The sequence below is a fragment of the Eublepharis macularius genome, chromosome 5, assembly GCF_028583425.1.
Source record: "Eublepharis macularius isolate TG4126 chromosome 5, MPM_Emac_v1.0, whole genome shotgun sequence".
In the NCBI taxonomy this organism is placed as follows: Eukaryota; Metazoa; Chordata; class Lepidosauria; order Squamata; family Eublepharidae; genus Eublepharis; species Eublepharis macularius.
Genome location: NC_072794.1, coordinates 112,194,582 through 112,210,272, shown reverse-complemented (window position 1 = coordinate 112,210,272; position 15,691 = coordinate 112,194,582). Strand labels below are relative to the sequence as shown.

The following is a 15,691-nucleotide window of genomic DNA, read 5'->3' as shown; positions in this document are numbered from 1 at the left end:
TTGCTCCATTTCCCTTCAATTCCATCTTTAGGACTTGGGGGATCCCTCCCCAAAAGGTGCTGGTACCCAATACTGATGAGTACTACCACCAAAAATGCCCTGAGTGTAAGGATATGTACAATTACGGTTAGCAGCTTTTGGTGAGAGGCACAGGTGCTTCAGTTGACAGTGGAACATCATCCAAACATCCAGAATGTGTTGTGGCTAGGGAGAGAGATACAGGATACATGATCCAGCTAAATAGATTTATGATGATTCAAAATAATCCAGCCATACTGGATCAAATTGAAGAATTCAAGATCAGATCTGGAGAGCCAAACTCAGCTGGGCCAAACTCATTTGGCCACAGACAGCTGTAGCAGAGGTGGAGCAGCAGTGATTGAGAGGGCAGTGGTGTGAAACAGATGCAAGCTCTGTGCTGGCAGGGACAGGAGGTGACAGGGGAAGGTGATTCCCACCCTGCCGCTCCATCCCCGTCTGAGTGCCAGAACAGCCCTTTAAGTTACTACTGACCACCTTGTAAACGCTGCAGCTCGAATTAGCCTCATTACCCCGTTTTCTGTTTGTGATTCTCTACTTTTAAAATGGGGTTTTCTGGTTGGGCATTGGGATTGAGAGGTCCTGTCACATAGTAGTTAAGTGGTTGGGCCATGAATCAGCACTCTGCTGGTTGAAATCCCATTACTGCTATATAGAGGGTAATAAGACTGACTTGGTTCATTGCTCTGAGTGGGACACTCATCTGCCTAGAAGAGCAGTATGTAAGCATGGTTATTATTATTCTCTGGTTGGGCATTGGTTCCCTCCTTCACTTTGGTTCTGTTGGGCTTTGTTGGTTCAGTTTGCATAAGAGTGGGACTTGCATTTGGGACTGGCTTTTGGCCAGGGGTTGCCTTTGACTAAGGTTTCTTTTTGCCTGGAAAACCTTGGAAATGTTTTCCCCGTAGGAAACAGTGGAAAGTGGCACAGGGCAGCTTGTATAGGGGCTCATAGGATTGGACCTTAGGGTCGAATTCCTGAAAATTAGAGAGTAGGTTCCCTGCAAATTTGGTGGAGTTTGGGTGAAAAATGACCCCACCCTCATCCCCAGATAGTTTTTCTCATAGAGAATAATGAATGCATAAATTTAGGGTTCTCTAACTAAATTAGAGAATCTGACCTGGATTTCGGGGATACTGAATTTTTTTAAGTATCCCTGAAATCCAGATCACATTTTTTTTTTTGGTGCACATCAGTTGTAGCTAACAGTGAGCTTGTGGCTGAGGTGGAATTTGAACTGGGGCTTTCCAAGCTCATACTAAGTCCACCTTAGAAAAGTCACTATCCTCTGCATGTGGGAATTAGAATTCCTACCTTTCAGGCTGCTGTAAGGATATAAACATTATTAAAGCCAACACTGCATAGTGGTTTCAGTGTTGGTGTTTTAAACTGGGTCAATGGAAGTATGGGTTCAGATCCCTAGTCTGCCAGTAATTATGCTAGATGACTTTGAACTAATCACTTTTTCTCAGCCTGACTTGCTGAGAGGATTGTTAGAAGGAAGAAATTGGGAGAACCGTGTACACAGCCTTGAGCTTTCTGAAGGAACGGTAAGGTAAGAATAGAGTAAAATGTATATGAAGTTCTTCAAGAATTCAGAAGATCACTGTTGAAATGCTAAATAGTAATAAATAGTGGAACTTAATACAGCTTTGTTTTGCTTTGATCAGACAGTTCCTCTGAAGTTGCTTTCCAAGCTCAGACCCATCCAGGCCCACAGAAAGAAAATATACGAACTGTGGTCAGAACAGTGACTTTATCTGCAAAGCAAGGTAACTCTGCAGTGCTTATGGCTATAGTGTTTATCCATGTGTACTTGGTCTCCATAGTTTAACGGTGGTACTCTTTTGTTGGTATGCTCATAACCTGATTGGTGTATTCCTAGTAATGCTCTTTCTTAGAGTAACATGCAAGGCATTCAACAGGCAAAGTACCAAACCACCTCTCTAGATAAAAGGGGCTCAGTCAGACCTTTATTTAAGCCAACTGAGGTCTTTGTCTTAGAACTTTATGGGCTGTGAAGCATTTGGTAATGCTAGCAAGCTAGCCCAAGATTGTTTTTAGGATAAAATCACATGCAATTGCATTGATCAAAAGAAACAGTATATCCAAATAATGGTCACTACCAATTCTTGCCAATATTTGCATGCAAACACCTAGTATTTAATAAAGGCATGATTCAGTCATAATGACAAGCTATGGAGAAAGTGGAGGAAGATGTCCACTTCTGTGAGCTCCTCACTTTTGCTGGGGCTAGAATCCAGTTTGTGCTTTGGATATTAACAAACATATTTGGAATTCCAAAAAAAATGTGTAATTATCAAATAATGCACCAAGGAGACAAGGAGTGTATGATTCTTGTTGCATTAGTTTGTTGAGCCTGTAGCCAGAATAATTTTATATAAGAACATATGCACAATACATCAGATATAATCCACAGTGCATGTATATAGCCGACATGACCTAAATCTGTAAATGGTCTCCATCGTAGTATTACCACATTAACAAAATCAAGTCTTTTTTGCTGCAGCTACTGCAGTTCAGAAAATTTTACACTATCTTTATACTATGTCAGTTATAAAACAGGCTCAGCCAGTTGTAGTTTGCAGTTTATATTTACTCTTAATTTTGATGTTTTATTATATTGTTGTCTGTTAATTATTTAAAAGTAAGCTGGAAAATGATACATAAATCGGAATAACTTGATTTTGCCTCCTGTCACAATACACTTTTCTCAACTTTGCAATTGTCTCAAAAAATTCCTTCACCAACCTGGCAGTCTAATTAGATAAAACAATTTAATGTGTTTTTAATGTGTTTTTTATTTTAATATTTATTTTTACTGCATTTTTCATGTCCATATAAAAGTGCAGCTGTTGATCTAGTTGTAATTATTTATTGTTTGTTTATAGTCTACTAAGTTGGGCTTTGAGCAAATTATATATACTACAGTCTGGATGTGTTTCTTCTTAATAAGTAGCCACTTGCCTTTTGCCTTTTTTTTCCCCCAGGAGAGGAACCTCGGATTCAATTGACTCTCGCAGAGAGATTAGGAAAACGGAAAAACCCCATAGGTGAGAAGAGGATTAAAAAACCTGTTGTCCTCTGCTATTGTATATATACTTAGCATGCAGAATCTTTGTTTTATTGTAGCTGCACATATTTGGATAATGCACTCATTTTTATCTTGTATCTTTTATCTTGTATATTATCTTAACCATCAAAGCCTGTACTGGTTATGGGACCAAGTAGAAAGTTTGGCAGGGAGAGGTGTTATTACATTTGATATTGCAATAGAGAGTTTCTTAACATATCATGTTAACTCTGCTGCTTGCATTTCAAAGCTCCTTTGATCGAAAGGGTCACTTACGCAAGTAAAAAAATTCATAGCAAAAGATGATCGGCTGTTTTGGCTAGGAGCTCATAAACTGGGGTTTTACTTATTTTGTACGTTTAGGTTTTGAAATTGTAAGCGCTTTAATCCACAAGGGAAAGGTAAATAACTAAAAACCCATGAAAATAAGCTACTGGTTTTCTTTCCACCCTCAGGTGCTGAGAGCAGTCTTCCCTTAAAACGCAGCCTTGCTGAAAGACTAGGAAAGAAAATAAACTCCCTAGACAATGCTGGCAAAACACCAAAGAGAGGTATGGCTGTTTTATTTGTAATATGCATTCCACATTACAGCTACAGAGAATGTTTGTACTGAGATACGGAAACTTTTTTAAAAAATCATGTCATTTTTCTTTTAAAAACCAGCAGCAGGAGATAGCCGCCAGGTTTCTAGGTGTATCATTCTAACTTTCCTTATAGCATACAGCGTCTGTTTCAAATGAAGCCATTTAAAAATATCTAATAGGCTACTATTATGGATAAGAGGTGTGTATTTCCTTATCCATAACAGTAGCCAGATAGATGTTTGTATAAATAAATATTGGGCATCTTGTGGCTGACAAATCCCTAGTTCTATGGTAAGACAACTCCAAATTCTGCAAATCACGCAAATGTTTTATGCATGCATAATTAGATACTTTCAAAACCTGACATTTTGCAAAGACTAGAGAATGCTGGAGAAGGGTGACAAAAATAAGGCAGAGTCTTATGGATACCTTGCATTGATTTGTGATGCTTCCTGTAAATTGCAGGAAGCCACATAGACTTCTAAAGGGAATCACAAAAGAAAAAAAAATAAACAAAACAGTTTTCTTTACCTTTTTCTTTTATCTTTTCTCCTTTTTTGTTTTTTTTGCAGTACAAGTTCCCAGGTCTCTTAAAGAGAGACTAGGCTTACCAGCTGAGCAGAACAATGTGGAAACTGGTAATTTTTTGTTTGAATATCCTAGTGAACTTTCTTAGTATTTTGTGCAGGTAGATTAGTGATATAAAAACCAGCCTTTCTACTTCCTTAGCAAATTGATTTTAAGCTTCTTTGCTTACATGTTATTAGAAATCCTGCTCTCAGCAGCTGTTGTATGCTTTCAACATTCTGACTGAGAGCCTGCTTCAGTATATGAAAATCTGCTATGGGTTGCCACATGATCTGTACATGACACTACAAAGCCCATTATGATATTGGCATGTCTGCAAAAGATTATATAATTTCGTGGGTGATGCCCAGCTTTATGGAATGATATAAAGGCATAATAGTAAAGGAATATGATCTTGAAGTAAAGAAGTTTTCTTTCAGTGAGAGGGTTTTTTAAATTCTTGGTGGTGCAGAGAATGCTGCCAAACCTGCAGGTGAAATCCGTGTGAAGACACTTGAAGAAATCCGCTTGGAGAAAGCCAGCCAAAGAAAAGGAGAAATTCTACCCAAGGATGAAGTACCTTGTACAACAGATGATCCCAGTCCGGTGTCAAAGCCATCCCCAGCGATCAGAATCAAAACTTTTTCTGAAGTCTTGGCTGAGAAGAAGCAAAGACAGTTGGAAGAAGAGAGGATAAAGGCTGAAAAAGAGAGCCTTGGCAAGCCAAAGCCCGAGGGGGAGCCCCAGAAGCAAGTCTCACTGGTTTCCAGTAAAAGAAAGCTGGAGGAGCTTTCAAGTAAAGCCAAGGACTTCGGAGAGGTGCGCATCAAAACACTGGAAGAAATTAAGCAAGAGAAGGCTCTCCGCATGCAGCAGAGCGGAGAGAACAGCACAAAAATGCACATGCAGCCTGAGCATGCTGTCATTGGGAAGAGATTGCTCTGCATTACAAAGCCAACAGGTAATGCATGTGCCTTATCTTTGGCACCTTTTTGCTTCTGAATATTCATCCTGTGCTCCATTCCCTTCTTGAAACAGGTTGATGTTGGTATAGCAGGATAGACACAAAGATAACCTTCCTTCTTGGTTACTGTAAAGTAAGAGAGAGGAATATTAGGGATTTAATCTTTCATCCTTGCAGTGTTCAGGGTGCCAGGTGTGGAGACAGAGAAAGCTAACCCATGTTGCTTTTCGGTTTGTCAGATTTCTTTCCCTTTGATTTATTTTATTTGATTCGATTTATAATCCACTCTTCCCACAAGCAGGCTCAGAGTGGGTGACAACGTAATAAATATATGTAATAAAAACATACAATAAAATGCTAATATCCTATAAATACCATATAAAACATATTAGAGCAGCACACAGTACATCCCACATCAGATATCTTCAGGGTCCATGGGGCAGGATGGCTGAGAGCTAATTATGACAGGGTCAGGGTACATACAATGCCCAAACTAGATGCTAGGAGAGGCATACAATGTTCCCAGTCTCATCTTTTACCTTATAGTAGTAATGTGCAGGTTGCAGTGGGTGACATTTGCATGGGTGAATAGGAGATAGGTACTTAACGGCTCAGTGTACACTGTCAGTCAACCACCTCCAGTTCTTAAATCCTCGTTTTTTAATTTCTCCAGGGCAGCCTTGGGCACTTTCAGGGGCAGAGGGTTCAGCTCTGAAGGTATTTGGACTGTGGCATTTGCTAGGCTCTAGGGAATTGCTGCTGAAATGACCTGTCTGCTTAGCAATGTGATGTCACATAAAGCAGGGAGGACAAACTTGTATTGCATGTGTATGTTGGAAGTAAACAAGTGAGTCAACCTGTTCTGATCAAAGACAGCAGACTACCGATAATCCTCTGATAGCATAGACTGCAAATCTGCAGACTTTGGGAGAGATGGTTATTCACTTAGAATTAAAAATGTGTTGTTTTAATAGCCCTCGGAAGGGAAGAAAAGAAGCTTCTGGAACTGAAATCTTCTCCCAGAACTTCTTCAGCAGATGCTACCACAAAGGTAGGTCATTCATTACACTCCATAAGGCATTTTACATTTTAGAAAGGGGGTCTTGGTAGTGCTACTTGTTCACCTTCTAGAACACCTTAGCAGCCTGGAAACCACTTCAGTATCCAAGTTAAGAGTCTGGAATTAGTCTGAAGCAAAATCCAATAATAAAAGCCATGTAATAATTTTTATTAGGACCAGCCAAAATAACACACAACAATCTGTAAGCTTTTAGGTTCTCCCTAACTCTTCCTCAGGCTGGATGTAAGAAGAGGAAAGAAGGCAGAGGGAGATGTCTTGGTCCTCATCCTGTAAGAATTCTATGTGAAAAGCTGAGCAGGTGTGCAGATCTTAAAAGGCATTGGAGTCAGTGCTCTCATGGCCTTCTGGAATGAAGAAATTGCTGGGTTTTTTTGTTTTCAGTTGGGTCCTTCCATTGTTTGCTGATTCAGTGCAGAGGGCCAAGGGTGCATCCTAACACTAGCACTGTTTTAAGTTTGCATATCTGCTGATCTCTTCACACAGGATGCTTTCAAGATGAGGCCTTAAGATCATGGCCCGAGATATTTTTTCCCCTTCCTTTCCCCTTTGTATTTTTAACATCTGGCCTAATGAAGTGTTCCTGAAAAGCTGAAACCTTGCATACTGTGTTGTGTTGTTTTAAGTGGTTCCTGGTATGAAGTATTAAATTACCCTTGGTTTAAAGCCTAAACCAGGAGCGGTTGTCATTAATTCACAGAACTCGTTTTCTTACTCTGTTTATGTTGTTTAGGCCTCATAAGCTTTGTGACTCTCTACCACAGGGTTAAAATCTAATATTTTGACATACCATGGCATTCTACTTGATACGTCATTGGGCTTTATTTGTGGGATATATCCAGCCTAGGTCTGTGTCATGGATGTAAAAAGCAAAAAAGTTGGAAAACGTGTATAAAATCCTGTGATTCTACCGAGAGCTAAACAACATGGGGAGTACTTCAGTGTCTTGCTAAATGTATTCCCTATTCCAAAATGCAGGCTAAACTTTATTTTTCCTGTGAAATTTTGTTTGTATTGTTCAGATTATTAAGGCTCCTTGAATCAAGCCTCCGCAGTTAGTAGTTATCAGTCTGTTCATTTGAAGCCACATTGCGTATAATTATGCTTCCACCCAGAAGTGAGTTAACTCTTGCTCTGGTCAAGGGACATTAAGTGCTCGCTGAGCACAGTCTTCAGATTGTACTTCTAGAGTAAAGATGAATCAGTCTGGATTCCATTGCAAGAACCGGCAAGCTGAGGAGAACATGTGTAATACATTTTTACCCTTGTATGCCTCTGATTTCCTACTAGCCTTTAGATGGCAGTGCCAGCAATTCACATTCCAAAGTCTATGTGAAGAGCTTAGAAGAGATAAGGAAGGAAAAGCAATGGGTAAAACAGCAACAGGAAAGGAAGCCCCATGAGGAACAAGTGACTGTGCCCCCTGCTGGGGAAGAACCAGCCTCAGGAAAGGCCCCAGTGGCTACAAGTCCTGAGTCCCCAGTGACAAAAGAGAAAATTCGTCCACCTGCAAAGAGATTGTTGACGAGATCCCAGGAAGCTGTGCCAGATAATGCTCAATTAGAGGATTTGGGACTTTCCACGCAGCCCATGGAGCGAAGACCTAAAGGTAAACAGCATTTTTTTTTAGAAGTAACAAGTAAAACAAGAAACTGGCCTGCCTAAAAAAGTTTCTTTCTACCTCTTCTGTCAATACCTTAAAGTAACAGCATCCAGATAGTTCATATTTTTTAAGCTTGATCAAATTTTTCAGGGAAGATCTGAGTTGTATGTTAATTGTGCTTGCACATTTCCCTTGGAGCAAAGAAGAAAGCCTTGCTCTCACCCTTGGCAAAACCATAGCGACACTAATCGAGATGGTTTACCAGGCCAACCACCCTTGGTGCCAGGTTGTCTAGAGAACAAGTTTTGCTTTTATTTTCCAGGCACTACACTCTAGTTTCTATGGAAACCAGGTTTTTTTTCTAAAATCCACAGTTTTTCTGAATATCTGAAATTACAAAGTTCAGAAATGCTCAGGAGCTTCTTAGATTTTTTCCTAAATCTGTATTGCATATCCCTACCAGGCTCCTTGGTGTTGTCTTGTAGCAGCCATTTGCCATGATGCCTGAACTAAGCCTCTGTTTGCTGCTCCTTGAAATAAGGCATGTTCTGTCTCAGATGCTATCTGTCCTGCTACTCAAGCTATGGGACTGAGAGATCCCATAAGCAGTTGCTGAAACCAAAGTGGAAGTAGTAGTAAGAGCTTTGAACATTGTCTGTGGCTGCCTGAATGCCTGGATATTTCTGCTTAACACATAATTTGATCCCTCTCAGCATTACTGACATGGAGACTGTCTTGCTTCCTTTCCAGCTATGACCAGAAAACTTTAATCTCTGAGTAGTGGTGGTGCCACATTTGAGCATGGTCCAGTGCCGTCCAGTTGCATAGCTCTGCCACTACGACAGACATATACGCCTAGTTCTAATGACCTAGATCAAACAGCTTCTCATGTTGTTTTAACAGTGCAGCTAGCGCAAAGTAGCTTCAATCAAGACTGCATTTTTTAGACAGACAAAGAATTGATGTGGGAAGAATACAAAGACTGTGTTGGATGGCAAAAAGCTGTGCCAGCTCTCTAGAAATGTTCAGTTGTTGCACTTCACAAGTTTGAAATTTGTTGATTTGTATTTTGTAAGAAGGGCTCTCTTGAGGAACATAAATATTTTCCCTAAGATCTTGTGCTATTGTAAAATAATAATAATAACTTTGCATTTACTGACTGGCTGCTGTTTGCTTTTTCATATTTCAGCCAAGCCCAAGGTGAACATAAAACCATCTGGAGTGAAACCCACATCTCCAGCACAGCAGACATTGAAACGGAAAGCATCAGAGTGCCTTCCTACTGCTATTGCAGCAGTAAAACCGCTGAGCCCCGTCCCCAACACAAGCGTGAAGGAGTTCCCATCAGAAAACACTGTGGTGGTAAAGAAATTATTCGTATTGCCCGATTTCCACTGAAACTCTGATAGAGAAGACATTAGAACTGTACTGGGAGTTACATACTATGGGTCTTATGACAAGCGCAGCAACATTTTGTAACTTTTCAGCTTCATAGCTGATAATCTTTGGGAAAGTATCAATTTGTATACTTACCTTGAGAGGCTAATTTCAGTTTTGGAATAAGGGGAGAAATAAGGAATTAAATAGGTATAATCACAGTTGAAGGAACCTGCTGAGAGAGTGCAGTGTGTGCGTGTGTTTTATCTTATTTTGTGTGTTTTCTTAGGTAAGTGCTCCAGGCCTTCCAGAGGATGCAATAGCCACTGTTTCTGAGAAAGAGACTTGTAAAATCAGGTAATATTTTATTTGGTTTAATTTCATTACAGTCATGTTTTACTGTGTTATGTCTTATTTTGTGATATAACCAGGTCCTCTGGAGCCAGGTTCTCTGGAGAGGCGGCATATATGTTTTCTACCTGAACACATACATCATTGCTATTGTCTCTTAGGTACTGCTGAAATAAATGTTGTTAGTCTTTAAGGTGCCACTGGGCTTTTGTTTTATGGTATCTTAAAACAGCTTTGCAAGTTAGATTAGAAGTTTTAATAATTCATGGAGATCTTTAACATTCTTTTCTTTTAGGTCTGAGATTGGAGTTCCCAGTAATAAAGAAGCATTAGGAATAGATTTAAGCAAACTTAACTGAGTAGTATGAAACTAAGTTATAGTACATTCAAAATAAAATTTTAAGTTTATAGTAGTAATAGATCCTGAAGTGTAGATGACTGGGGAAGGCAATGGCAAACCACCCCATAACAAAAAGTCTGCCAAGAAAACATTGTGATGCGATGTCCCCCCATGGGTCAGTGAGGACTCAGTGCTTGCACAGGGGACTACCTTTACCTTACTTTTACATTCTGAAGAAATACAGGTTAAGAGAATTATAGTTAAAACTGACCATAATGTTTAATAAACAAATCAAAAGAAAGTATAGGATTAATTTAATATAAATAAGGAATACATTGTTCTGTTAGTTGAAGTGTTTTTCCAGTCATTCAAGACAAAGAGAAACACTGTGTTACCAAAAATAGTGGTGTTCAGGTCCTAGTGTACCCAGTCTGGCAAAATTTGGGACCAGTAGCACCTTAGAGACCAACTGGATCTCCAAGGTAGGAGCTTTTGAGAGTCAGCTCCTTTGAAGCTCATACCCTGGAAATTTAGTTGGTCTGTAAGGTGCTACTGGACCTGAATCTTGCTCTTCTATTACAAACCAACATGGCTACCCACTTGAAACTAGTGTGGCAAGATTCCCAAATTAGCACATATTGTGTCTCTGGAAAAGACACAATATGTGCTGCAGCAGATGTACTGTATCCTTCTCTGTCTTAAAGACAAATGCATTTATTTTGACACGAATTTTTGTAGGCAGGACCCTGCTTATGTTGTTGAGAATCTAAATATCGTGTTTTTCTAAAGAAATGCTCAAAACAGCTTACAATAAAATACAGTACAAATCACAATATAAAATTACCATACAATAGAATTACCATAACAAGATAACTAAGGCACAAGAAAATAAGATCTTTGCTTGGTGCCTGAATGCTAATAGAAAGGTGTCTTGAAGACATGACCCATGACAGAAAAGCAATTTCTTTGGTCGCAATGCATCTCACTTCCAAAATTCCCAGAGAAGAGCTTTCAGTGAAAATCTGAATGTATAGGTAGGTTCATATATAAGAAGCTGGCTCTCCAGATAGTAGTCTTGGTGACAGGAATTCATGCCCCCCCAATTGTTTATCTAAGAGTGATCCCCCATGGATGCACTATAGAGCCCTCCATTGGGTTTCCTAGCTTCAATTTGCTTATACCTAAAATGCAAATAGTCCATCCTGGCTTCAAGTTGGAAGTACTTTAGAAGAGACCTTGGTGTCTTCTGGAAGCACCCATTCAGAAATAGCTGCCTCCAGTGAGCCAGTGTAGTGTTATGGATAGAGTAGTGGACTAGGATCTGGGGGATCCAGATTCAGTTCCTCACTCTGCCATTGAAGCTTACTGGATGACCTTGGGCCAGTCACTCTCAGCCTAACCTACCTTACAGGGTTTGTTGTGAGGAAAAAAATGAAGGCAAGGAGGAGGATGTAAGCAGCTTTGAGTCACCATTGTGGAGAAAGTTTTAAAAATGTTTTTAACTCATAGGAGGATGCTTGGCTTATAGCCTCCCAACATTTTATGATTGGCCACAGCCTCCATGGCAGCCATTTTGCACTGATGTCCTCTTTCCATTCTCAAAATTCCAAAAGTGTCCACAGGCTCAACAAGATTAGACACCCCATCTAGAAGGTGCCACTTTTCTTTTAAAACATACTTGACATATCACTGATCTGATTTCTTCTAAACAACTGAAATCCAGTGGCACTTTAAAGACTAATTCTAGTATGAACTTTTGTGAGACAGATATAATTTCTTCAGATAATATTGTTAATCTTTACTGTGCCACTGGACTTCAGTTTTGTTTTGCTACACAAAGATGGCTACCCCACTGGAATCATCAGGGGAGGCACTACTTTCTTCAGCCTTGCATTTTGTATTTACTACAGGTATGAAAAGTTTGAATCAAAGCATAGGATCATATAGTGTCAGATAACACCTGATCTAAGAAAATAGTTGATCAGGGCAGTATCACTTATGGTATCTAATAGCTGTCACATTCCAGAGCCATGGCATGTCATGAAACATTCTAGGAAGTATTCTTTCTTCTTGTTAAGCAGAGCATCCCTTTCTGTCTTGACATTGTGCTGTAAATATTTTTTCATTGTTGTGTCTTCTGTGCAGTCCCATGTGTGCCTGCACAGAAGAACACTCGATGAACAACAGTTACAGGTAGGTGCTGCCCTGTTATTTAATCTACCAGATTTTGGCTGCTTATTTTTATATCTCTTGTTAACTTAGAGCCCTGTCAACAGAAGTTCTAAAACAATTTATTACCCTGTTATGTGGAGATCAGGATTTCTCCAAGTGTTTAGATGTAATGCCTCTTTACCTGTTGAAGGTGTCTGACTTTGTTTTTTTCTCTTTGTGAAGCTCTGATCCATGTATGGATAACCAGGCAGCTTCCTTTTTGCGGACTGAGACAGTAAGCTCAACTTCATCCCATGCAGTAGCAAAGATGCGCAGGCTGAGCTCAACAGGAGCTGGGAAGCCACCCTCTTCAGTTGAAGATGACTTTGAGAAACTGATCTGGGAAATCTCAGGAGGCAAACTGGAAGCAGAGATTGATCTGGATCCTGGAAAAGATGAGGATGACCTCCTGCTAGAACTTTCTGAAATGATTGACAGTTGATTCTTGCACAGTTTCTTTGTTTTAGAAAGAAAATTAAAGATGTATATTTTGTTAGATAACTGAGAATATCTGTTTCTAGCTGAGGAATTGTAACAAGTCTTAAAGCACACTTGAACTAGTTGAAGAAATCGGCAGTAGCTGCATTAAATTGTCCTAAATTGCCCTGCTGGTCAGAGGGATGACCTTTCAGAACTCTCCACTTACCATCATGCCCACTGAAGAAACAAAACCATGCATGTTTCAATTTGGGAAGATCCAGTATCATTCATAATCCCATGAAAACTCCATTTGCATCAACTCAGTGATCTTCATGAAGATTTTTATTGAGCTGTTGTATTGTTTCCCAGCCATGTGTGCGAAGCTGTTTGTCCGTATATTTCAGAGCTTCCTCTTGCTTTGTGATTTTTAAAGGTAATTTCTGTATTACTTTTGGAGTTACTATGTCAACTCTTGAGTTATGATTGTATTTTTTATTAGATCCATGGTCAGCGATGCAGGTTAAAATGATGGGGAGTGAAGAAAGTAAGTAATGTTAGACTAAACATGCTGCCAAAATACAGGTGGAGATTTTTCCCTCTTCGTATTGAAAATGTTGCAGTATGTTCAAATAAAATATTGAAAGTTTTTATAACCTTCCCTATCTTTACCAACTGCAGAGCTTTCGGCTAGCAAGTTTAAATTCATGAGGCAAATGATAGAAACCCCCATCATACTCCTGTATCCTTTCAGCGAGTTGAAAAGCCTTGTGAGGGTATACAAAATTATTCTCAGGTTCTCTTTTCTCTTTCTACACTGAGATCTGGATGACCCACTGTGCTGGCACTGCTTGGGTCAGCCGAAGCTTTGGAATGCTATTGTCACACAGCTGGAGGTCTTGTTCCTACACATGCAACCTCCTCAGCCAAATCTGTACAGTGGTCTTGAAATTTGCCCACCTCTGAACTTCCTTGGCACTCAGTGACCAAGTGTTTGCAGACTTTCCATGAACATTTCTGTGCACCTTCCTGCAGCTTGGGTGTATTGTGTATCTTACTGTTCCTGTTCATTCTTGCTCCCATGTTTTTACAACCATGTTATTATTATTACTGCTATCTTTTAATTAGTCCAACCCTGCTGCTTTAATTTACGTAAAACTATAGGGATGGGATGCAAAATGTGTTTCTGGTTGTGTTCTTTGCACCTCTCCCCAAGGATGCCTATTGTAAATATATTCATTTCTTCAGGGGAAAAAAACCCTGTGCTCTGCAAGTTCACTTCAAAGTGCTGCAGTTAGAAGTGAAGATTGAAAGAAATTTGTTTTAAAATTTATTTAACAGTGGCTGCCATGAAGAAGCTACTAGTCTACATATTGTTCCAGAGAAGTTAGAACCAATGACTTCAGTGTACCAAAAGACTTGCAATGGAACTTCTGGCTGACTGTATACACAATAGTGAGACAGTGAAAGAATTTTCTATATTGTTTCAGTAGTGACTGTACTGTTTGCTTAAGAAGAAATTGCTGTCTATTTGCTTCACTTTGCTCCTTTGTAATCTGATAAATGGATTTTAAGTACTTCATTATTTTCTGTATATTCTTGTCCTTGTTTTCTATTCTATTGAAGGCATTACCTAAAACACACGTTTACCATAACTTTAAACAGTTCTACAAGAATGATGTAATTGTGTTTTAAATAAAGCTAATGTAAGAAATGTGTTCAAAGAAGTTTTTGTATGTGGTGCCGGGTATAATAGCCTTTCAACATCCACAAGTGAGATGTCAATGTGCAAGAAATTTAGTTTTGCCCTAAAGATATTTGTGTTATAATAAGTCTAAAAATGTGATTGTTGTATATGATTTTCATTATCATTCACTTTCTGTAAAATAGAAGGAGGTTGGATTATATTAATACTACATATTTGCAGAATTTTTGTGCAGCAGGTCTAACAAAATAAGTAAAGCCCTGCTTGATCAGACCAAATCCAGCATCTTGTTTCCATGTAATCCAGGATGTGAGAGCAGGCATCCAAATGTTACTGGAAGTCTGTAAGCTGGAAATGAAAGCAGCTGTTTCTCCCAAGCAATTGGTGTTGACTGCTTCTGAAGACGTTGGTTAACATAAGCTAATAGATATTCATAGCGCTCCCATTCGTGCCTTTATCCTCTGCTGAAGCCATCTTTGCTGTAGTGCCCATGTCTGCTTCTTGTGGTAGTGGCTTCCAATAAGTACTTCCTTTGAGAACACGTAAATCGATCACCTATCCACTTCCTTGGCTGACCTTGAATTACGTCATTCCAGATGCTTTATCAAATTAAATGGCACTGGTTCTACAGATCCCTCAGACACACCACTTGCATTTCCCCTTTGGGAGAACTGTTCATTTGCTCCTACCTTTTCTTTCTGTTGTTTATCTAGTGGCTATTGGCTAATCCAGGAGAGGCCAAGTTGACTCAGGAGCCTTTGATGAAGGGCTTTATTAAATGTTTTTGGAAGTCCAAGTTTTGTTACATCACTCTTACATGCATACCTGTTGCTCAAAGAATTCCAAACTGAGGCAGGACTTCAGTGTGGTAGTGATAGCTTGCTTCCAAAAAGCTAAAGAAGTGGTACAAGACTGGATATTTTCAGCCAGCCTTTAGAGAGAGAACTATGATCTATTTTAGAGGAGGATAGTTTTCTCCTAGCCATTGAGTAGCACTGAGTGAATGTAGAGTAAATGTACTTGGGTAATGTGTGAATGTGATGTGGCTACCATAACGTCATTGTGTGGAGATCAAGCATAATTCTGGGTGATCTCCAGCCAGCATCTGGAAGCTGTGAGTCCTATCTAATGTCAGAGGGTAGATGCAGGCCGGGGGGGGGGGCGGGGGCAGATCTGCAAAACTAAATAAAAATAGGGGTGGTTCCCAAATAGTTAAAGCTGAAGAACTGCTGTACTATCTAATAGGTGCTCACAGTGCTGCATTCTACAAGGCCCTCACAAAATCAATAGATGGCGGTTGTGAGAACTGTTCATTCCCAATGACAAAATATTTACTTGGATCAATGGGCAACAGAAAGAGA

General features: G+C 39.6%; 1 protein-coding gene across 2 annotated transcripts in view; it reads left to right on the top strand.

Moving 5' to 3' along the window:
- ZC3H11A (zinc finger CCCH-type containing 11A) overlaps positions 1-14,343 on the top strand; it is a 38,321-nt gene extending 23,978 nt beyond the window's left edge. Inside the window, exons 9-19 of one of the 2 annotated variants that reach the window (XM_054980729.1) lie at positions 1,710-1,811; positions 3,051-3,113; positions 3,589-3,684; positions 4,290-4,355; positions 4,757-5,245; positions 6,223-6,299; positions 7,617-7,935; positions 9,119-9,291; positions 9,596-9,663; positions 12,143-12,190; positions 12,392-14,343. In XM_054980729.1, the coding sequence (XP_054836704.1) occupies positions 1,710-1,811; positions 3,051-3,113; positions 3,589-3,684; positions 4,290-4,355; positions 4,757-5,245; positions 6,223-6,299; positions 7,617-7,935; positions 9,119-9,291; positions 9,596-9,663; positions 12,143-12,190; positions 12,392-12,650 (1,760 nt within the window). In that variant the 3' untranslated portion in view covers positions 12,651-14,343. The remainder of the gene's footprint in view (positions 1-1,709; positions 1,812-3,050; positions 3,114-3,588; positions 3,685-4,289; positions 4,356-4,756; positions 5,246-6,222; positions 6,300-7,616; positions 7,936-9,118; positions 9,292-9,595; positions 9,664-12,142; positions 12,191-12,391) is intronic. The other variant, XM_054980730.1, reaches the window with a different exon arrangement.
- The last annotated feature ends 1,348 nt before the right edge of the window (positions 14,344-15,691 follow it).